We start from the raw sequence: 24,404 nt of genomic DNA, 5'->3' as shown, positions 1-24,404 counted from the left end.
TGCTTTGTCACAAGCCTGTGCTTACAGTTTGACTATAAGCACTCCTACAAGTCAGTTTAAAAATCTGTATAGCTGCTTTTTTCTTTTTTTTTTTTTGACTTTTCCATGAAGGAGCTGTCAGTCTTGAGTGCTGTGCCTATACCGGCCTGTCTGTAGGCAGCCTGGATCCAATGATATCTTTTGGTACGTGCAGCCAGAGCAGGTTCTGCTGGTTGGAAGCGAGTCAACTCCAATTTGGAAGCAGTACATTCATAGTGGTGCTGTGCCTGGGCTCATACGCCTAGAGCTAATAAGCCTTGCCGAATGGCTCATCTTATTTGTTTGGGCAGCGCGTTGCTCCAAAACGGTTGTGTGGCTCCTGGACCCGGGCTGGTTCGCATCTGGCCAGCTCGGGGTCTGCCTGCGTGTGGCCGTGGAAATGCACTCATAGAGCCCCTTTATTTATTTAATACTGCTTTGTGTCCCCTTTGGAAATAGGTCCTGTTTAAACCACGTGAAAACAGTGTTTGTGGAAATCCACAGCAGGGAGTGGAGCCAGCGGTCCCCTATCGGAGGGCATCAAGAAGGAAGGGAGAGGAGAAGGGGCCATTTGTGCAGGAGGCTGTTATGTGAGAAGGGATGGGAGCAGGAGGGTTGGCTGCAGGTCTGCCTTTAAGTAGCTACAGAACAAGTACAAGGTTCCAGTGTTTATTATAGACAGCGGGTGTCTCGCTAAAAAGGCCTAATGGGAACTTTGCCCATCTTTGTGCTGTCTACGCACCTGTCGCTAGTGTGGAAAAAGCTTTACATTAGCATCTTTCACTTTATTTTACAATAGTTTTCTTGTGTAATTGTACTGTAAATAAACCTATTGTTGCCAGTTTATTGGCACTGCAAAGAATCTAGGTGTAAACGAGCAAGGAGCTGTTATAGAAGATAACTACGTAAAAAAAGAAACAAAGGTATCAGGGCTAGAGAAGCACTAAGAAGCAGAACGTGGTCCTGATTTGGAGTCTGCCTGACTTTCTGGTAGCAGACAGTGGAGGGTGATGGAGAACAATTGGGAGTTCTGGCATACCTGAGAGGCAGGACATAGACACCAGGAAAAAAACCACTGGAGCATACAACTTCAGAGTGACTTATGGAAATTCTTACAATGGGCTGATTTTGCTCTCTCTTCTAGTATAGAAAAATTGGAGTCTCCAGACAGAAATGCAGGAGAGGACAAATCTTGATGCAGCAATCGCAAGAAGATTTAATAATGAGGTAGTTAAGGAAAAAAGCCCCTCTAGGGCATGTATGTTGTATTTAGTTATTTAGGTAAGTGATGGATTCTTTGGTGTAGAAGTGTTTTTGTGATAATTAGTTAAAGCAGCAGCTCTCTCAATACATTTCCTATTAAAAATGAAATTGATGTTCCTGATGAAGGACAGAGACAGTAGTGTCATCTCCATTCAGTTTTAAAATCAAAATGGTAGTTCGTTTTCCATCATCTGTTTCTGGTCTTTTTGACTCTGAAACCTCAGAGAAATAGTATTATTAGAACTTGTCTTGACTTTCTGTGCCATCTGACAACAGACAAGCCTTGCAGTCCTCTTCAATTTGCTTTTTAGCTCCAGTTAGCAATATGACTCCCATTTACCTAATACAATTCAGGGAGAACAAGGAGTAGCTCGAATATCTTCATGCCAGCATGGTCTGTCTGGTGTTGCGCCATTATGGGATGGAGAGGGAGAATTACTTCTGCCTTTATTATGGAACTGATGGCTCCGAGTATGAGCATACAATGTCCTTTCTTAATACCGTGGTAACTTTTAGTGGTATTTAGTTGTGCATAAAGAATCTTAACAGATTATTTTTTTTCTTTTCAGAATGAAATAAATGAGGTTCCTTTCTTTGATGTCCAGCTGCCTTATGAACTGGCATTGAAGATCTTTCAGTACCTGGGCAAGGCTGAATTGGGAAGGTGTGCTCAGGTAAGCACTGCTGGCCGTTTGCTTCCCTTATTCCACACACAATGGGCAGACGTTCAAGCAACAGTCAGGCACTTTGATGCAAAGAAGGTGTGCGTTAGCCCTAGTGGCTCAGCTGATTGCACTTTTGGTGATACTTCCAAAACTGCTTATTGAAAAGCAGCCATAACTGAGCTAGATTTATGGCCTCCAGTCGAGTATAGTTAACCAAAACATTTGTGACTTGCACATAAGTGAAACCTTAACATTTAAAAGAAATGCTTCCAAAGAGCTTTTGATTCAAGCAAATGTTGTCAGAAGCAAGTGACTGTCTTGCTGTAATATTTAGAGCTTAGCACTTTACAGTGGGAAGTGAATGGCAACAAAGCTGCTTCCCCCACATTTTAGTGTGAGGCTTGAGCCGTGGAAAGCTGACGGGTATTGTAGAGAAAAGTGGAGTAGCAACTTTTTTTTTTGTCTTTAGATAATTTCACGTAAGGCTAATTCCTGATCCCCCCCTAGTCTATGTTATTCTCTAGCAATGCTTTAAGATAATGCTTTTAGAAGTCTGTTCTCAGATGTAGTTCTTGCATTGTTGTAAACTGCCTCTCTCTTCACGTGGCCTTACTGCCATACACACAACGTGCACGTGTTTATACTTAGGACTGCTCAGCCCATGTTACTGAGTCTGCCTCCTTTCTCCACACGCTGAATGATGAACCTCCTCTCTGAACGAGTCTCCAAAGCAAACTTAGTCAGCACGGGCTGATTACCCTGTGAAATAGAGTAGAATGTTGTGGATATGCGTTGCCAACTTCTCCCATGATCGCTGTTTAGTGTTTCCGGCTGGTGTTTATTGAACTGTGATGTGCAAAGCACATCTTGCAACATTGCAAAATCCAATCAGAATGGTTCTTTGTGTTATACTCGAGGTATTCCCAGGACTGTTTGTAAGATACAGAAATGGTACTGTGTAAAAACTCAGAAGTGACAGGGGACATCTGTAGTGGATGGTAAACTAGACACAAATATTAACCAAATTGCACACGCTTTGAAATTAAAATGGGATTTTACCCTTCAGTATGAGTAAGTCATGGTTTTAAATAGTTACAGGTCTTTATTCCTTTAGTCTTTGACTTGCTAGCGCCTTTTAGGATTACAGACTGGTAGAAGAGAAATACTCTTGCCAGGCTTCTGTTGCAGAGGTGAAAAAAAAATCTCTAGAATTATTTTTGGTGCTGTCTAGAAGAAGAAAAAGCTTTCAGATATGCTTGAGTTTGTGCTGTTTGACATAGAGAGGTACAACCTGTAAAGGCCACATTCCACAAAAAGGGGCAGGATTGCATTTTTGGGGTGGATTACTTTAAGGTTATTCTCTCTCTCTTTTTCTTTCTCTCAGGCGTGATCAGGTTACCTCATGGCATAGTAAAAGATTGGCTGCTCCTTTTTTCTGCACTTGAGCTGCGTTTGATTTCTCTCTCTCACGTTTGTTTTTAACTCGAACCTGCTCTCATAAGATGTGTTTAACACTTAGTAAATTTTCCACGTTTCTCATTTGCCTTCTAAGGCTGAGTCAGTTGGACCTAAGTGGCAGCTGACAGGTAGCTGAGCAAATGCCCGGTGTTTTACAAGGTTTTCCGAATGAGATGAATATCCAATGCTTTTAGTGCGGAGCTGGCTTCTTTTTATGTGTTTAAATAAAAAGCAAAGCAATAAAAATAAATACCATTTTCATTTTTCTCTTGGTGATTTTGTTTTTGAAGGGGGGGGTGTGAAGTCCTCTTCTGTTAAATGGAAAGCCCTGCTGCTTTACGGTGTTATCGTAGAAAGGGTTTTTTTATTAAAGCGCCTTGGGATTTTAGTGAAATCGGGCCAGTTAGTGGAATTGGCATCATGAACTATGTGAGTGCCTTCGGAGAAAACCTGTTTGCTTAGTTCTTTATGCCAAATTGGTAACTGACTAACAGTAAAGTAGCCCGACTGCGGAGCGTCTTTGAGATTTAACCACACCACAGACTGCTCTGGAGAACTTTAATTTCACCCTGATATTTCCCTCTCCTGCTCTTCCCTGCAGCTTTTCTTTGATTTTTGGAATTAGTGCCATAAAACACAAGCTATCCGTATGGCACTTGAAATACTAAAGCCATGTGCAGCCCGTAAATTAATGGTGTCACCGGTTCCTGAGCTCTGGTGGGTTCGCAGTAGCTGTGTGATATTCGGTAGTATCCAGCAGACCAGTCCCAGCAGGTATCCCCTATATACAGTTGGAGGAAAAAGGCGTCTGGGACTTAATGTCTCAGCAGAGTAGCACCACTTCTTTTCCCCAGCTTTGTGCTACCCCTGCAGACTATTAAGAGCACCTTTTGATTTCTCTTCTGACCACTGGAGGAAGGATCCATGCTGTGAGCTGCTGTTCTGTGACTTCTGCAACGAGGATTTGAGAACAGCCTCTCCTTCCTCATGGTCGTGATGTAGAGGAAAAAGGAAAACAATCACTGGGGACACTACAAGCATGACACACTGAAACACACCAGAACCTCTTGTGGTATTTGGGGCTGATGCTGCAGGCATCTGGGATTGAATTCACTCGTGGCCTTAAGATGTGACCTTCGAACTGCCAGCTTTGTGGTAAGGTGACGTGTTCCATCTGGGAAGTTCTGTGTGTTCTTACAGCTGGGTTACTGCTTTCTAGTAAATACCAAAAGCTACATAAAAGACATGTTGTGGTGTGAAATACTTCTGGAGAGCATGTATTGAATTATAGCAGTGCTAGGGCAGAGGTGTGAGCATTTCCATCTTGAGATGATTTAGAAACGTTTCCCAACACGACAACTGTATGTGTATCTAGGCCCAGGGAGACTCATTCTAGGAATTTAAGAATGAATTGCATAAATCAAGAATTGCAGATGCTTGCTGTTAAAGCTTCTGGAATTGTTAAACTGGTAGCGTTTAGACATTTGAAAAATAAAATCTCAGTTATTTTATGAACGTGCTTTTTTATCATGGTTGTGTATGGGTAAAAATAATCACCCATTCTCCTAGTTAGGAGAGGGAGAGCAGAGAAACGGGTGGATAAGGATTTCCTGATTCAGGGGCTCAGAATGAGACTTAAAATAACATTATGGCTGTGAATTGAAAAGATGAGCAGCTTCCACCTGGTAAATGTGCATCTGAATGGCTTTGGCTTAAATACTATTTGGCGCCAAGTGTTGTACTGAATTGAAGGTCCAGATATTTCTAATTGAGGCCCCTGGATTCAGCAAATGAACCTTGAATCTATCTTTGTGTGACCAGGGAAGAAAACAAACCTAACAAAACAAAGACAGTTATCAGATGGGGAGGGATGAATAAACCTTCATTAGGATTTCAGCCAGTTGATTAAGACAGGATTAGAAGAATTTAGGATTTGATGGAAGAGGTGGGTTCATTTTAGTTTCTTTGTTTTGCTTGTTTTTGCACAGAAAAAAAAAAAAAAGAATCCCCCAAACACAAAACAACATAGCAAAACCTATGTCAGCAAAAGCCTTTGAAGACCTTCTGAGCATTATTGCGTGCCGAACTAGAGATATAAAATTGTTTCTGTGTAGAGCCCAGGGGAAAACGAAGTTTCTTTACTGAGAACAGTTGAGAACTGTAGTAAAAGGATAATAGGAAAGCTAACGACAAAATTTAATTGGAGACTCTAAATCTATAAACAACGCTGTAAGATGTTGTCATTGATCGTTGTTGGAGTTTGTATGTAGTGTAGATTTGGAAATAATTATGCTCATAGTTTAATAAGAGCTTTGCGTGCCTCAGCTCCTCTCCAACAAGCAGGACGTATGGGTGCATATAAATAAAGCTGTAATACTCTGGCTTTCAGTGCCTCACCTGAAACTCAAAGTCAAGCAGATATAATAAAGCTGATTTCAAGCCAATGGCTGGTTTTAATGCAGCAGCTCACAGTGGTGCTGTAAAGTGAAATGCTTGAGACACTTTTATTAGAGATTTCTTGCAGCTGGGGCTCGCTCAGTGGGGCTTTTACAAAGGATTGTCATGCCAGTTTTGGTGCATTAAGAAAAGGCTGTGTTAGGGACCCTTTGGAAATTCATGCTTGTAAAGCAGCAGGATTCGATGTAATTTGATTTAAAAAAAATCATAATAGGATAGGATCTCTATTCCCCTTAAATGTTTATTCCTGAAAGTTGAATAGGCAGTCTAAATTTTATGTAGTCCTCCTCCCCTCTTCTTTTTTGTTAATGTCTTTATAAAACGCTTTTAAGACCTTGAAACCAGAAAGGTTTGTACAAACACCGTCTGTTTTGGCAAACTCCAAAGGTCTATGTTTTTTTTGCTTTGTTTTTTTTCTTTCCTTTAAAGCAAGTGGGCATAGTTGGGCTTTGTTCGCTTCTGTTTGTGCATTAGCCTCCTCCGTGTCAGCAGAAATGTGCCCCTGTTTTGGGGGCAGAGAGAGGTGCCTTTACTGTTCACCAAGCTTGGCCAGGGTGCTCAACTACTGCAGAACAGCTGCTTTTTTGTGTCAGCAAAAAGCTCTTTTTTTTTTTTTTTTTCCTTTGAGCAATACTGTGTGGGTTTATATTGCTTTACAATCGATTCAAGAGCAAATTCTCCATTAAAGTGTAGCAGGTTTTTGTTTTTTTTTTCTTCTGAACTTCGGGAGAGTGTCCCTATAGTGGCAGGAACATTAAGCACTGAAGTCCCTGCTTTTTTACTACAGAATGCCAAATCATGCTAGAGAGTGCTTGGTGCTGTTCTGGTAACCTGTAAGGCAGTTGTTATTGCCCTATCCAGGTTGGTTTCTTTGATGATGGGAAAGGGTTGTGTCTATTCTGGTGACTAACTAGAACGTCAGCTCTGCTGGAGTTGGACATTCCTCTTCGAGAACTGCTCTCCTGTGTGGATAGAAAATAACAGAATATCCGAGTTGGAAGGGACCCACAGGATCAGGGTCCAACTCCTGGCTCCACACAGACCACCCAAAACTCAGACCACGTGTCTGAGAGCATTGTCCAAACGCTCCTTGAAATCCAGCAGGCTTGGTGCCATGACCATGTCACATCCTCGGGGAGCCTGTCCCAGTGCCCGACCGCCCTCTCGGTGGAGAACCTTCTCCTGATACCCAGCCTGAACGGCCCCTGTGGCAGCATCAAGCTGTGCTAGAAACATCTGTATGATGCTCAGTCTTGCCCCGAGTTTTCTCAGGTATCAAACCCTTTGCTTTTCTCCTGGAAGAAATGGGTCAAGAGATGCGATGCAGTTCTTGATTCCTAATGGGACGTTGTGTTTTGACAGCAGAAATGTTACGCATGCCTCCTTACAAGAAGACCAACCCAGACAGCACAACGTAAATAAAACAGCTAGAAGCTTCGTAAAGTTTCCAAGGAGAGATTTGGGCATGTACGGTGTTTTTGCACTCCTGTGACCCAAGGAGACCTGTAGGGCAGGGTCACATATATGTGACCGAGAGATTTCTGGACCTCAACCTCTCTGCAAGCCGCACTACCCACTTGGGTACTTCAGTGGCTTGTGCTCTGTGGCCTTACTGCACATCTGTACCACCTAAAAGGATCTTACACCTTCAGTGGTCCTCATAGTGTAGACAATCTTGTGAAGCTGTGCTTCATAGTTAAAAGCTGTGTTTTTAAGAAGTCTGATGCAATGCATGCATGCTGATAACAAAATATAAAAGGAATTAATCTCAAAAAATACAGAACAAGTGATGGTTTATTTTTCACTCCACTGTGCCGTGTTTTACCTGTGTGTAAACGTGGAATGAATGGCAAGTAAACGTGAGGAGGTGGTCCTGTGAGTCTCCTATGAACAGGAGACCTAGATTTTTAGGTGCAATCCTGGGAGTGAGACACAGCAGCTTACAATTAAGCATCCAAAAAGTGATGTCAGACTGAGAAGGTTTTTTTAATCTTCCGGAAACAGTGTGTGATTGGTTGCTGCTTTCACTGGCAGCAGCTTTCATTGGTTAAACCTGTTGTTTTTTTTAGATTAAGAATTACAAATGCTACCTAAATTGCCTATTACCTCTTGAATCTTTAAATCTAAGCCTGCAATTAATTATGAAGCTGCACCCTCTGAAATGAACAGCAACTTGAGGCTACTTGAAAACCTGAATAATTCATTCCCGTTTATGCAAGCTGTAATACAAGAGGTGCACACCTTACAAAAAGGTGCTTTCTCTCTCTCCTAACCCCAGCCAGCGCCCAGGTCCAACAGCAGCCCACCTAGGGCTCCCACGAAATAGTGCTCACAATGGAGAACTTTGGGTAGCCCTCATCCTTTGGCAGCCCTTTCCCGACCCCACTCACAAAGGAGTCTGCACTCTCTCTCTCTCCAAATCCTAACCCTGACCCTTCTTAACCAATCTGCTGGGCAGGGACCTTGGACCAGGTGATCTCCAGAGGTCCCTTCCAACCTCAGCCATGCTGTGAAATCACTGTCACCACCTAACCAGGCATTGTCAGTAGGATAGTGGTGTGATCTGCAGGGTTTTTCTTAGCTATAAATATGAAAATAAATTCATATTTTTGCTTGAAGCTTATAGTACTGCCTTAACCTTTTTTTTTTTTTTTTTTTGCTTCTTTTCCCTTCCAGATTTTGTGTGACACTCATATTTCAGGTTAGGATTGTGGCCACTGAACACTGGTGTGGAGTTTTAATGGATCAGAAACCAAGTGTTTTGACTCAGTTATTCTCAAAAGAACGAACAGAAATGTTATATTGTTTTATGTAAAATTGAACTTCTGCTAATAATTTAACATAATAATTCTATATACATATATATAAAATATGTGTATTTGATTTCTAGGTCAGCAGAACGTGGAAAGTACTTGCAGAAGATGAGGTGTTGTGGTACCGGTTGTGCCAACAGGAAGGATACCTATTAGATACAAGCATCTCTGATCATTCCTGTTGGAAGCTCGCCCTTAAGGACTGTCGTGCCAAAGAGCGCACTTTGAGAACCAACTGGAAGGTAAAAAGGGGAAGATTGGTTTAATGGGATCCAGATGCTGTAGAAAAGTGGGAACCTCGTTCAAACAAGTGACAGTGAAAAGCTGGTCTTTTGTATTGCAGCTTCTTTTTGCTAGTTAAAAGGGAAAAGCTGCTGGGGGATTTATGAGACTTTGCCCCAGCTGTATTTTTTTTTTTAACTCCTCAGTGACTGATTACTTCTGGGGGATGAGTCTTTCTGTTTGCCGTGCTACTCCCTTGACTTTGGTGAAAGAGCAATGGTTTTACTTCAGCCATCCTTTGGTAATGACAATCAGCCCTTAAGATGAAGGCTCCTGCTCAGTTCCTTACATATCTTAGCAGAAAGCAAGCTCCCATGTCTTTGTTGTAATAGTTACATTTCTCTGCTTAACGATTGTGAATGATAACGGAGAATGATAGCTGCTTTCTCCTTCGTTTTCTGTCTGTAAAAAATTCCAGGAGGCAAGCATAAAATAGATCAGTCTTCTCTCTCAGCTGCACTGCAGCTTGTCAGGAGCAATAGAAAAGCTTGTAGTTTGCTGTGAGGAAGCGAATGAACTTGGTAGATGAATACATTGCAATACCAACACCGTGTCTCATCTTTCTGCACAGAACCGCATCGGTGCTGTGAGTCAGCTGCAGTATGAGCTGGGGAAAGTTCTCTGTGATGTACATTCTTCTGATGGAGTCGTTATTGCTGGGTAAGTGTGTTGTGTAATGCTCATTTGTCCTTCACTGAAGTCTCATGCTGCTTTTTAACAAATTCAAAAGAAGCATCAGTTTGAAGCAACAAGGGTGATTTTTTTTTGGCTGCAGTTCCCTTGTGGGTAAAAAACTTTGACCCTAAGGTAAGTGATAATTATAGGTATCTACAAATCATTTCAGTAGTGCAAGTTTTTATTGTAACTTAAGTGTAGTCCCTGTAAAGACTGTAGTACTTTCCAATGAACTTTCCAGTTAATTTTCCAATTTCCAATGAACTATATCTACTGCTTTGCTGCAGAAACACACAGAATGAAATAGATACGTATTGAAAAATAGCTTGTTACTTTTTTTTCCATGAAAATCTTCTCATCTGAAAGATAGGTGTGTCCTGTGGCAAGATAAATTTAGGCCTATCACTGTTCTACCCTATTTTTAAAAGACAGTTAGGAAGAAAAACATGGAGAAACTCAATCTCCTCTTCTCGTAATATCAGACTTTGTCAGGACTGTGATTTAGTATTAGTTATTCACTTGTCTTACACTTTTAAAATGCTATCTTAAGAACCTCCCAAACTCTTGGCAGAAGTTGTCATGACTTGCCTCAGTAGAGGTAAGGTTTTACTGCATTGTGCTCGAATTTTACAAGTTCATTAATAGTTAGCCTTCCAGAAGAAGTCACACTAGTAAATAGAAATGATATCATCTTGGGGCAGAGGACATTGTCCTCTAACATACCAGAGTCCCATATTTTATAGCACTCCAAGTTAATGGTTTGCTTACACATTGTGGTATGAGAGAAAACTGCCTATAAAATACTGTAAAATTGACTCGTCAGTTAAAGGAAAGGTGCCTTGAAATGTATTGTGTGTAGGTAACTCCCATATACACTGAAATGCTTTTGAATGCTGTTGGGCAAGTGAAAGCTGAAATGTGAACTAGGAGACAGCAGGAGTGAAAGGGGAATTTCAAGCTTTTACTGTGTTTACTGTTTACTAGGTGCTCTCCCACTTGTTTTACTTCTCCTTTTGGAGGTCTCGCTTTCTGTTTTTTGCTGTCCCATCATCTCATTGACTATTGCTGCTCTTTCTCAGCTTTCCATGCGATGTTTTTGCTACTGCAATCGGTTGCATTAAAATGGTGAAAGTGCTTCTGCCGAAGACTCGTGTAGTGTGTGACCTCTGGAGGGGCAGTGCCACACAGTGGTTAACCTAAACAGTGGCCGTGGGAAGAGGCTTGAAAAACTCATGCAGCTGGAGTACGGCAGGTCTCGCATTGCTCCTGCCTGACGCCGAGGTTTCCTTGCGCCGCGGAGGCTCCTGTAGGACTCCACGGGGCCCAGGCTGCTGTTGGGTGCAGCTGGGATCCAGCTCTCAGATTGCAGCCTGCCTTCTTTTGTGCCCTTCAGCCTGGGCACTGCGTTTCCTGGCCTTGGCTAGGGGTCCACACTACTGCGTCTGTTCCGCTGTCTCTAGTGAAACCTCCTGTACTTTTTTGGGAGCCAGAAACCCCAGTTGTCTCCACGTTGCTGCCAAAATCTCCAGCTCTTCTTTTTCTTCATTTTCTCCATTGTGTTTATATCCAAACATGTGGTACATAGAAGGTAGGCAGAATAATTTCTAAAGGATTAATAAACAAAGGAGGTTTGTCCTGTATGTTAAACTCACTAGTCTGTATTTTAGCGTGGTGTATCACAGAAGCCAGGCTTATGCATGGTTTTGGATGATCTTTTCATATTGATTCCTAGTTCTTTCAGTGCTCTTGATTCTTGTGGTGAGTTCACCTGAGTTGGCATAGGGAAAGGAGATGTGCTCTCGAGGAACTGACGTTCACAAAAATAAGTGAGCAGGTGAGAGACAACTGAGGGAAAAGCTGCACCTCCATTGGGAAAAGTGAGGTTGGGGTTTTCGCTTAAATTACTTTTCAATAATTTCCCTTCTGTGAGAAAATGAATTTTGAGAATGAAGTGTCCTTTTATGGAGCTGTGAGTGTACATTTGATAAAACGACATGAGGAAATCAAATTCAGCTGTTTGACTTAACCTGTTCAGTAAATTAAACGTTTAGGATATTGGAACACAAAAATTGTGTTACTTCCTCTGCTGTTTACCTCTTGCCACTCCCTCTGCTCTGATAGCTTGAGATCTCTGCAGGCATCTCGCAAATTGCTGTGAGCCAAAAGCAGTTCTGTAACTTGCTCCAAAGAAGGTGAATTTGTTGTTTTGCCAGTGATGATCAAAGTCTACAAGACAATAGCCCACTGCTCTCCTCCCGGTAATATCTCAAAAACTATTCAACTAATTGAGGAAGATGCAACAATAAGAAAATATGACTACTGGTGCTGTTACAAAAGCTGGATGTGTCTGCTGCCTCAGGTGTCTTCAGCATCATACATGGATCATTGTTTCCTGACTGTTTTCTCTTTTCTCATCTTTTGATTTTCACTACCTGAGAGAATGCAGTCTTCAAGAATAAAATTTCTAGTTCATCCCCCTATAAAAAATAAAACAGCTTTTTTTTTTTTTTGGCAGATCTCTGGCAGAGCATACAGATCTTTTCAAATTTGTTGTTTGTTGCATTATTTTTGTATAAATGTTTTTATTCCATTTGTAGTAGTGCAGATCAAAAAAGACAGACTTATAGTTAAAACTTACAAGCACATTAGTTGATTGTGCAGGGAATTACTTTCTCCATTATGTGCATTTGGTAACTATTTAGGTAGATCGAAGGGTTTTTTTGTTTAAATCCAAACATAACCCACCCCTTTCTCTCCCAGCTTATAGTATTGTACTTAATGGCATTGTGCTTTCAAATTTGTCATAAAAGTGTAATGAATCTAGTGATCAATAGTTAGCTGTTGCATTCTTTCAGTACTGAAGAAGTAATTTAATAGCTGAGGTTAACAGAAGTCAATTTTCTTCTCAGTATAAATATCAATTATCTGTTACATTTAATGATTATATCTCTAGTTTCACAGACACTTATGTGCTTAGCTTTACATGTGAATAATCATAGGTTACAGCGAGGCTTGCCATGTGCATACAGCTAAACAACAGCCTGTGACTTTGGAAGGTTGGACAAATTGGTGATGATCTTAGAGCTAATTTTGTGCATTGAATTTTCTGTGTTTTTTTTTTTGTAAGCGGTGGCTTGTGGCATCATTTACCTTTTTTTCCTTCTACAGTCAGGTTGCTGCAATGGAGACAAATAGGGCCACTCAGTTTTGAGCAGGTTTTTGATGCCTGACTTCGGGGAGCAGCTGCAGCGCTCTGGCTCAGCTCGGTCAGGCCAGCCAGGCATTACGTTCTGCCTTTATGGCTGGAAACTGTGGCAGTGCGTAGCAGCTGCTCCCTGGTTTCAGGAGGTTCAGCTCAGGATCTTGGGAGATCAGAGAATGGTTATAAAAATAAAATAAATAAAAAGGAGGGGAGAATAAAGTTCTCCAGCAGAAATGTTGTGTATTTTGGATGTTGGAGCAAGCCTGGGAAAAATGGTGTTTGATTTGAACCTGTGCTCTGATAGACCTCATCTCGCATGCTTCGTTATACTGCTTCAGACTCTGCTGGAAAGTGGAATGATGCAGCTTTATTTTAGTTGCTGTAGAGGTTTTGTTTTTGTTTTAATCTTTCCGAAAAGGAATTCGTACAGGTTGTAGACAGGGTGATTTATAACAGAGGCTGTGAGTGTAATCCACAGAGGCATGGCTTGCCTGAACTGGTCCAGGAGTGGATCTCTTTATTAATTTCTTTTAAAGAGGCAAAGATGAGTTATACAGGGTTGGCTCTTCCTTAGAGAAATGTCCCTGTTTTCTTGCACTCTCCTGTACTTTCCCCGTGCTGCTGCCAAAGCTCAAGCCAGAAGATGGCAGAATATCAAGGATTGATTAAGTGCAACCTGAGCTGTGAGTCGAAGGTGGCTGCTAGCAGCTCTTCTTTCTCAGAGCGCCTCACATTTACTGGCTGACATCAGATAATTCAATCTGGCCTGCATGCAGAGCATCTTGTGTTTATCATTAAAATTTTATCCCAGCGGTTACGATGCTTGTTTTCTGGGTCAGACCTTGAATCCCTTTTCATTTGAGACGGTGGTGTTTGTGGTTACCTCACTCCCAATCAATGTTGTATTTGCCAGCCTTTCTACAGTTACATGTCTCGAAGGATTTCCTTTAAAGAGATGTTGTCCTCCCCCCTCTCCATATTCAATTCAAATGTAGTTTCTTCTTTAAGTCAGAGTTTACTTAAAGCAATTATGTCTGCTTGCTTGGCTCTTATAAATTACTACTGATGCTTACGTTCGCTTTACCTGATACCATTGTGTGTTTGGTTTCAATACAGAATGCCTGGATTCGCTCACTTTCTGTTAATAAAACCTTAAACAAATCTGGGTTCTTTAAGCAGGAGCATATTTGGATGGTAAAATCAGTCCTTTTTTTTTTTTCTTGATGGTGTTGACAGACACGCTGACAGGCGTATGTAGTCAGAGGTCAGGTCCTCCTTGAGATACAGATCTCAGAGTGTGAACCTGGGGCTTGCTGGTGGTGTCACTGTGCAGTGGATCTCGTGGTGTAACAGGTCAGTAGTGTGATGTGAGGCACTCTGGCTCTGTGAAATGCTCACCTGTGGGTGTCCTTGCACTGCGTGGTAAACTTGCCCTGTGTTGGTGGCTGTCACCTCACCTCGCATTGCACCGCGTACAACCACACCGCGTCTGCGTCAGTCCCAAGACTGACGTTTTGTTGTTGAGCATTGTGTTGGCTAATTTTATGCTTGCAGAGAGGGCACTTCGGCTTTGCTGGTGCTGCTTGTAGCTCTGAAAGCTTTCCAAGTGAAAGCAACAGAAGAGATCCATAGTAAGATCACTGTTCCAAAGGCCTGGAAATATAAAGGTGTCTGATACTTTTTCTTTCTTCAGTTTTCTTTGAAGAAAGGATGATAGATAAGAGCTCGCATAAATGGAGATTTAAGTAGCACATGCCTGCGCTGTGCCACAGAGACGTATTAGCAGATGCATGGAACCTCAGCACCCCTTACAGATAGGCTGGGAGTCAGCCCTGGGTTCTTCTCTCTACATTTTAACCTCAGAGGTTTTCCTCCTCCTCCTTTCCCAGATACTTTTTTTTTTTTTTTGAGGTAAGGGCCAGTGAGATCCATCTGCTCTGAGTGCCCTCCATAAATCTGCAGGTTAACGCTTCTCCTTTCAGGGTGGAGCTACCTGGCACAGACGGTGTTTCTCCTTTATTTGGGCAGCGTTGCTTAATAAAGGCAATGAGAAGCAAAAGAGGAACTCTCTAAATACCCTGTGTGGTTAGGGGAATCGTCTGTTCTAGAGGTAATACATTTTGACTCTGCCATACCAAGAAGCTGAGTGCACCAAGATAACTTTAATAAAGTTGTCTTCGTTCTGGAGTCCTATGGGAGTTAGAGTTTAAACACTGCAGTGTCTTTGAACAGTTTGGGCCTTGAAGTTTAAGTCACTATAAGCAACATTAAGTCACTATAAGCAACATTAAAGCAGTTGGTAGTATATGGTGGATTTCTTTGTTCTCTAGGATCACCTTCCACACTGCTTTCCTCTTGCTCAAAGGTGACCTGCAAATGACTTTTTAACAAATGGGCTTGTCACCCTTTTTAGCTTCATAATGATGTGTGAAACTAGCCCGAAAGGCTTGAAAATACTTCTCTGCACTTTTAAAAACTTCATGTCAACTCTCATCTAATTTGGTTTTTTGCTATAGGGCTTGTGGGCTATTCTCTAGGTATTTATTATTAGCTCTTGCATCTTAATTCGGTATGCAGACCTGAGGAAACCAAAATATTAATTAGTAATGAAAATGAATAAAAGTTAACAAACCAAAGTCTTAAACAGCCTGAACAAACCCCTTCCTTGTTGAATTGCTTCAATTTCACTTGCATAATGTCACAACTTGGAGAGGTTTTTCCCTCGCCTCCCGGTGGCTGAGAGCCTGGATATAAAACAAAGCAGGAAGGAAGGATGCAGAAACACTTGCCTTCTTCCTTCAACCTCCCCCAAACCCTTTGTGCTCTCTTCACTCATTCTTGTCATTGTTAAGAAGTAATAAGTGTCAGACCTGTTTTTTCATGCGAGTCACCTTTAGGAGGTTGAAAATGGGATGACATCACGAGTTCAGAGGGGTCAGATGACAAACTCAGGGAGTTAGGTAAGGTTGTGTTAAGTGACAAGCACATCAGCTTCTCTGTCATCTGGTGAAAAAAGAGCCTTTCAGGTGAAACCAATAGTAGGAGCTTGATACTGACTCTCTGTGACAGCTCCCTTTCCAGCCTGGCCCACCATTAAGCTATTGGTTTACTTACAGGTTTGATGCAGAAGGATGCATTGCCGCAGCGGGATTTGCTGTATGTGAAGTGATGCCTGCTGTTCTGAAGTCACAGCAGTTATTTTTATTGTAAAACCCAGCTTTCTGCCGAGGCTGGACCAGCCCATCCTTTTTCTTTTGTGACTTTCTTGGACAGTTCATTTTTACAGTTTTCATGACCTACCGGCCTCTGTTGCCTTCAGTGCCTTAAAGTTCAGGTGATGCTTTTCCTTTCTGCTCTTGCAGTATGTTGCAGTTTGCATCCCTTCTGACACATAAACAGATCAATTTACATCATCCTCAAATGGTCTTTTCTGTCCCGTGTCTGAAACCGGAGCCTCTGTTATTTGTTCCATTACACGGTTGTCCTTTTATCAAATAATATGGCTGATGTACCAGATCCTTCCCAAATTACATCGTAATTCCTCCTGACTTCTCTTGAAAAAAATGTATGTTTCCACTCCTATGTCAGCAGCCATAGGCAGTACACACTGTGCTATGTTTCCTTGGTCAGAGCAGCTGGTTTCATTATGGAACCTTGTTCTTAATGATGGGAGATTCTTGGCCTTAAAAAAGAAACGGCTAGAGACAGTTTGGCTTTCTCCAATTTCTTTTTAAAGTTTCGTAATGTTTTGCCTGCCATATAACCCTTTGGCTTGTTTCTGTTCCCTTGGTATGGCATTTGCATGTGCTTAAAATTAATAAGAAAGTAAGGCACACAGAAGAACTTGGTGAAATGTTAATTTTGTTACAGATAACAGAAGAACTGCGTGCTATCTCAAGCAGCTTAACCCACTTTCTAGAGCTATGGTTTCCTAAATAAGGCCATGAGAATGAAGGTATAAGCTCTTTTCCAGCTTAGTTTCTGTAAGTGTTCAGGAACTGATCGCAGGGATGCTCAGAATGTACTTCCTACATGTTAAGACTCAAACTGTTTCCAAATCAGTTTTGGTACAAGTTCAGTCACTTTTTTCATAGTCGCTCTCGTGTAGCTAGCAACCCAAAGTAACGTTTGAATGGAATCATGGACATAAAGTTGATCTGCCAGTGTTAAAATGGTTTCAAGTGCTGGTTTTGTTTACCTCCATCTGTTTTTTCTTGTATTTTTTGTTATAGCTTTCCACCTCTCTGTGAAATAGCAGAAAACTTTCTCTTTTCTATTCCACTTGTATTTCATTTTTTGTCATCATGTTACATTTATATTCCTTTCTGCCATACAAAGTAGCTCTCTTTACTCCATCATTGCATTCTATAACTGCTACTAGACTTTTTTCCTGAATCTCTCTTAAGAAATCCCTTAGCCAAGCTATCTGCTGGTTTTATACGTAGTGGCAAAATCAATATCTCTAACTGTAAATGAGAGCACAGGAAAGCTGGGGAGCTGCTACATTTTTCATTCAGCCTTATTTGTGAGGTGTCTCCGACTCTTGTAAGCAAGCTGTGTATCGTTCTCCCTCGCTTCAGGGAAAAGCTGTGGGTCTTAATGTTGAGTATAATGAAGGTGGCAGAATCTATTTAATAATTTCAGCACTGTGTGTTGCAATGGAGATATCTTCCAACTTGCGACATGTTTGATGAAGAGGTTTTTGAAACTGAACGTTATGAATTACCACTTTCTCACTTGAGCCTTATAGAAAAATGAAGCTTTAGGAGCAGATTGAACCAACTAACAAAGGTGTTTGGACTTGGATTTGCATAGCTAATTGAACTCTATTCTTAAGTCTACTGAGGGGGGTCATTGATTAGGTACCTTAATTAACCACATGAAGGACTGGTTAGGTGCTTTTGGTGGAATAAGGATGAAAGGTTTGAGATCCTTGTTGCAGCAAGACAGTGCAAAATCCTCATTATTTTACTTGCTTATCAACAGGCATCCATTTAAACAGAGCTATAGCTGGAGATTGTTACTTGAGCGAAATTCCTACTGACTTCAATAAAATGCACTGACATTGTAAGGACTTCATAATAAGATCTTTTGAGTATTAACAGATGGTCACTGACTGCCTGAAACAAAGTTGTTGGATTTTTTTGTTTTGTTTTGTTGATCACCGCAGGTATCTGGAAACTGAACAGACTTTGCCTTCTGGAAATCAAACCTGACTGTGAAACAAAGGTTTTTCTTTCTCCTCCTTTTTTATTTTCTTGCTATGATTTCTTCAGAGAAAAATATGGAAAATATAAACCGATTTGTAAAGTGTCTTACCAAAAGTCTTAGGTGTTCAGACCAACTTAGTGCAGTGAGAGTTGCCCTGGAGTGATGTGCTTGAAGCAGCCTCGGAAACGGACTTACGCCAACATCACTTTTCAACAGAAAGCCAGCGATGGTCTGGTTGACCTGCTTGTTTGAAGTGAAATTATGCAGTGCCAGCAGTAAGTGGGCCATGAAGGAAAGCGATTTGTCTTTGCTGCTGCCATGGACTGAATGAGTAGAGTCTCTACTGTTTTGAAAATGTTCCTGTTAACAGTTTTTCTTTTGTGTATTTGTCAGTTTATATATTAGTTGCAGTTGTACTTTGCACAAACACTAATTAGACAGCCATCAACACTCAGGGCCAAAGGCTTACTAACAATGCAACTGTGATAGCAGTGTCTTAATTGGTTGAGTATAATTGTCATTAGGCAACGATAAAGACATCTGGGGCTCTGGAGAGAGATCAGCCTCCCCCTCCTCCTCTTCCCCAAATTTGTTCTGGCTATTGCTATCCAACACAGTTGAGCTTTTTCAGATGAGATTCTGTGTTTTGACCAGTTTCCTGATGTTTTCCTCCTTATCAAATCGCCTGCCTCTTCAGCACCACTTCATTAGAGCAGTGCCCAGCCTCCATCTCTGCTTCCTCCCACATGTGCTCTGCACTTCACCACCTGCTTCCCAGCCATCATGGGACAGCAGCAGCTTTTAACCCCTGTCTCCTTCTCCTTCAGTCTTCTGCTTTTACTCATGTGAGAGGACACGAGGAAATTGTTCATCTCATTATGACGTTACTGTCAGTAAAAAGATGCTGAAATGCTTTTGATTAGTGAGCAGGTATTTTTATTGTAGTACGTTTGTAGATAACGTATGAACTTAATTTTTATCAATTTCTCTATACCATATGCATTCCACCTCTTGTTCTGTTTCAGCAAGTTTGTTTTACTCCTCTGTAAAGCTTAAGTTGAATTTGCAGGCTCTCTTTCAGATGTATATACGTATCTGTCTAGAGTTACAGAACTGACTTGTCAGGGTGAGGAAGAGAAGTACAGTTAAAAAAAAAATATAGCTTGTCTTTCTCCAGCTGCTGCTACTCATGTGGATACACTGAGATGTTTAAAAGAACAAGAGCAAAGTGAAATGTAGGTCCATCAAAGAAGCTGAGTTACTTGGGTGGGCAGTGTCTGTCGAACACTAAGAGAAGGGTGGCTGCATCTGGTGAAGACGGAGAGAAGCATGCAGCCCCAGAGCTGAAAGCCAGGCACTGGAGAAAGTCGGAAGGCATCAGGGCAGAGGGTATCTGGAGAGGGAAAAACTTGGGACTGTAAGCAATAGTCCTTTATGTTGCTCCCTGTTGCGTTCAGGAAAGCAAGACTTGGAACAGCCTTTCTCGATGAAGTAGATCAGGTATGGTCTGTAACAGTTTTATTTTTGTTTCAACTTGAGAACCTGGGTTTTTAGGTTTGGGTTTGTTTTTTTGTTTGTTTGTGGTTTTGTTTGTTTGTTTTATTTTTGCAGCTGGCTTGTATTAGATGTCAGAGTATGTATGTGCCACTGGAATAATCATTTCAATATACCCAGCATGGTAGGCTATGGGGGAAAGCAGCAGCTGAATGCTGTTGGTTATTTCAAACAATAGAATGTATTTTCTGTTGTATTAGAAATAGTATATTCTATCTCCAGCAGAAAGCTCTGTGGGTTTTTCATATCCATTGTGGTAGAAAAATCAGTAACTGAATGAGTTTGGAGCACTCTGCCTGTTCTGTGGCAGCAGACTTCAATCTGGGGTTCTTTCATTCAGTAGCTGGTAGCCCAAGCAAAATTTTCAGGGGGAAATGTAAAGGAAAAAATTGTTGTGGTAGGAAATAAATAGAAATACTGAAATTATCTAGGAAGAGGTTCTGTGCAGCGCAGCCTGTTCTTCAGCCATCTATATTGATATGGCAGATTTGTCAATTATCTGCAATAAAGCAGCCTTTTTATTTTTTTACAGCAAGGCATTGCTTTAATAGTTTAAAAGCCTTTTGTTGTGGTTACAAATTGAAAGTGTGTTGCTCTTTACAACAGCATTAAAAGCAGGGAGTTGAACCATTAAATTTTTTAGGTCGGAATTGGACTCATTTGCGTTTGAAACTCTTCCAGTTCAGTTCTGGTACGGGCCCACCGTGCGCTGGGAACCAGCAGCGATGGCCAGCGGGGTGTGTTGTCAGCTGAGGAGGTGCTTTATGTCTCCCATTTCCCCATTCTGATTCAATGCCCAAACCCAAACCTCCATTTAGGTTTCCAGTGTGGTCTTGGAACACCTCTCTATCGGTGAGGTTTGCCGCATGGGACTGAGGTGGTGCCATGCTGCACTGGGAAGGAGGTGAGTGGTGGTGCTGAGTGAAACGGGGCAGGAGGGATGCTGGAGGGGTGGGGGCAGAGAGATGCCTTACTGCCCTCCTCCCTTCTCTTCCTGACATACGTAAGGCTTGACATACGTCTTGGCTTGCGGTGCACTGGTGGGATGTCTGGACCAAAACGCATGAAGATAGAGTTTGGTAGGTGCTGTGTGGTTCTCCTGGCACATAAAATGCTCCATTCTGTGGTACTCGTTAGGTCAGGTTGATGGTTAAACCTGGTGATCTCGAAAGTCTTTTCTAACCTAGGGGATTCCGTGGTTCTCTCTCCTGACAGAACGGGAATGAGCATTACGGCTGAGGTCTTCTTTTGTGGTATTCTGTAGTATCTGCCCCAAACCCACCAGGGCATACCTGAGGTACCCCTAAGAAGTTCTCGTATTCAGCAAGCAGATCCTTGCCGAGAGTGGGAGAGCAGCACGGCTTCATGGTATGGAAGCGAAAGCTCTCCAGCATGTGCCGTTGTCATTGGTGAGGGAGTGAGGACAGGAGTGCAACCACAACAGATATGTGCGATTACCTGTTCCAGATGCAATTTTTATAGTGCTTCATCTCCGAAGTTTAAAATCTATGAAATGAGAGCTTTTCAGTATTGCAAATTGGTGATATTTCCTGTGGACTGGGCTAGACAGCTTGTCCAGTCCAGAGTGAAACATCTTTCTTTGCTTTGGGGAAGCTTCTTTCCCGTGCTATTCTTTTCAAATAGTGCAGCTGTAAATTGGAAACAAAAGCAAGATTTATAGGGAGACTTGGGCCTTATCTGCAAAAGGAGGAGGATGGAGAAGTGCCATCCCTCCTAATTCTCTCATTTTTTTCTATTTTGTGGTGTAAAGCACTGAAAAGGAAGGCAGGTCACAAGGACAGGGGTCTCTTCTCTTCCCAGTTCAGTGCAGTGAATTAACGGGCATCTCTTTTTGCTTAACAGTTTCTACCACCTCCTTTGGCACTTTAATCAGGTGCGTGAGGTGGAGCATTTCCACCCAGAGATGTTGGAAATAATCTGCTTCAGAGTGCCTGCAGCCCAGGTGTATGATACTCCCCAAATAGCTGGGTAACCTGTCCTGAAGTCCAACATCTTCTGAACCTTTATTAAGCACCTTCCTTTGCTACCTTTGTAAACAACTCCTTTCTTATTTTCATCATAAATATGGGACAGGCACATTTCTGCCCTGTAGACCTTTGAGGTTAAGAAGAAACACTCCTGAAATGTTCTTTTCCCAAAAGGCAAGATACAGCAACAAAGCTGACAGAGCAGGAAACACCCTTCATTTCCAACAGAATCCATGTCTCGGGTATGGCAGAAAAGGACATCTGAGACTGTTCGACTGTTAATTGTTACAGTAGTGTCATATCTTGTCTTTTAATAACTACTGAACTGTTCCAAATTGACCATATTTTTTGACCATTCATGGAGGGAGCTTCTCTACTTTGCCTGCAGGACCCAGGAATGATTTTTTTCCATTAATAGTACATTGTGTGGCACAGCACTGTTTTTGTGTTGCTGTGTTACAGCCTTCACTCCATTAAATATATTCAGTATTATTCTGAGCTTATTTCTGTTTTTTGATTTTCTCATTAGCAAAGTATAGTTTGTCTGATGTTAAACTTTTTTTTCTGATATTTTGGTAGGGGAGTCTTCTGTGAAGAAAGAAGTGTTGCTTTAATTCTAAAGACAACACTTGATGCTAGGAATAAATTAATTAGTCTTCAGAGATGTAGGCAAGTGATCTGTTGATGAGGCACTGAGGAGCTTAGTTCTATAAAGAGCAGTAGGTTGGATGGGTGTATGCGTGTGAATGCTTGTATGTATGTACATAAATACTCTGATTAAACAGCCTTTCTTTGGCACAACCACAATCATACATTTTTAAAGACTAAAAGGAAACAGATTGAAGTTTTGCCATGATGTAATTTAGACTCATTACTGGTGAACTTTTTTTCCTGAAGCCCTGCTCTCGTTGCATTTTATCTGTAAAGCTAACATTGATAGTTGGTAAACTGTGGTAGCTCAGTGGTTTCATCCTTGTAGCTCCAATTTACCTGTCTTGGTAGACCCAATGCTGCATTCAGTAAATGGGAATAAAATGAACAAAGTTGGTAGGGTTGTAAACATGAGGAGAATCAGTCTAAGAGCTGTAAATGGCGTTGGGTTTCCAGACACTTCTTGTTCCTTCCTCTCTTCTCTTGTGGCTACCTCTTTTCAGATGTTTTTGGAATGAATAATAGCTTTCCTTTCCAGATACACATCAGGGGAAGTGAGGTTGTGGGACACGCGCACCTGGGACTACACAGCCCCCATCCTGGAACCAATGCACGGTCCTGGTGATGCTGGACCTCAGCCACATGTCTCCTTTGTGAGGATAAACAGCTCTCTGGCTGTAGCAGCTTACGAGGACGGTAAGTAACCACAACTCTCCTCCCTATTTAGGGGAGGAAAAAAAAAAAAGCTTTACAAAAATGAAGCAGCTGTGCTCAGCTTTTTGTGTGTCTGTAATCCTGTATATACACACACACGCACACACTTGCTTTTATGTGAGAAAGTTGGCCAATAACCCTAAATGCATTAGGAGGCATTGGAACATAGCACCCATTAAAACTGATGTTTAATTCCTACTGGAACTGCTACACAAAGCTTGAGTGCCAGGTTGTAGTCCAGCCAAAGTATCTTAAGCAAATAACTTGTTTGGCTATAAAAATATTAAATATTCTTCCACCAGCATTCTCCTCTGTCCAAAACTCCCTCAGGGTAGTGTGGGGCTTTGTTATGGGAATAGTGGTGAACTTGCATGTCTGATTAGTCTGTGTCCTCTTATGTTCCCTGTGCAGTTTATGGATGCACATTTTCTTAACTAAAATACTGGTTTGCGTTGTTGGATTATTATGTACTTTGATATAGAGAAATAAAAACTGTGACCTAATATTTAATGAAACTAATAAAATTCTGGTTATATGCATTGTTTTAAATATCCTTAGATGTTCATATAAATGGTAACAAGAGCCATAAGCCAACTACACATCTACTGGACTGGGGGACAGCAAATAAAAAAGTCAGGGTTGAACAGTGCTTGACAACTGGAATCCCAGGTTGAGTTGCCCAGGCAGAGCTCAGCTCTTAGCATCTTTCTTTGGGTTGTGTGATTTGACACCTAAACCTTTTCTTAAGTGTGAATGAAGGCAGTGGGGTTTTTGTTTTTCTTTTTTTTTTGTGTGCGTTTTTTCATTTTGTTTTTTAAGTTAGAGAGCATTGCACACGTACTACGATCTTGGCGTTTTTGCATGTGGAAGCAAAAATGAAAAATGAGCAATCCAAACAAAATCTCTAATACTTATGTTTTATTTTATAAGTAAATTATATGTTTTATATCTGAAAATAAGTGTTTCAGATGTTCAGCTTTCTTAGTGTTGTTTCTAGGTAGGGTTGTGATGATATTGTTTTCTGGGGCTAAGAATTGTTGATAGGAAATGTTTTCTGACAACAGCGAGTCTGGTATTACAAAACACTCATTAATATTATTTACTTGAGTCACAGGAAATTATAACAGTGAGGTTTTTAAGTGTTGGCTTTTTGTCCAATGTGCCAAACAATGAATATAGCAGAGGTTCTTTTGTTTGTTTTCTAGTCTCCCACTGACTAATCTAATAATCTGTCTAGGGTTTTTTTTCTGTCGCACTCCTTGTCGTCAGTCCTGTGTGTGCTGTGACTATGCTAGTTTGCATAAAGCTCTGCATCTTTTATTCTTTTGGGTAGAAATTTTAATGGGCTCTGTGATATGGCAGTTACTCTGATTTGAGAACCCTGGTCAGAATAGATTAGTTTCTATGTGAACAGGGAATTGTAAAAACTGTTTTTAGAAATGTTTACTAACGG

General features: G+C 41.4%; 1 protein-coding gene across 1 annotated transcript in view; it reads left to right on the top strand.

Moving 5' to 3' along the window:
- FBXW8 (F-box and WD repeat domain containing 8) overlaps positions 1-24,404 on the top strand; it is a 51,720-nt gene that overhangs the window by 1,101 nt on the left and 26,215 nt on the right. Inside the window, exons 2-5 of the mRNA XM_040577250.1 lie at positions 1,851-1,955; positions 8,752-8,916; positions 9,528-9,616; positions 22,776-22,933. Coding sequence (XP_040433184.1) covers positions 1,851-1,955; positions 8,752-8,916; positions 9,528-9,616; positions 22,776-22,933 — 517 coding nt within the window. The remainder of the gene's footprint in view (positions 1-1,850; positions 1,956-8,751; positions 8,917-9,527; positions 9,617-22,775; positions 22,934-24,404) is intronic.

This window comes from Cygnus olor, chromosome 17, assembly GCF_009769625.2.
Source record: "Cygnus olor isolate bCygOlo1 chromosome 17, bCygOlo1.pri.v2, whole genome shotgun sequence".
NCBI classification, from domain to species: Eukaryota; Metazoa; Chordata; class Aves; order Anseriformes; family Anatidae; genus Cygnus; species Cygnus olor.
Note: the sequence above shows the minus strand (reverse complement) of the source record. Positions and strands in the feature narration are given on the sequence as shown.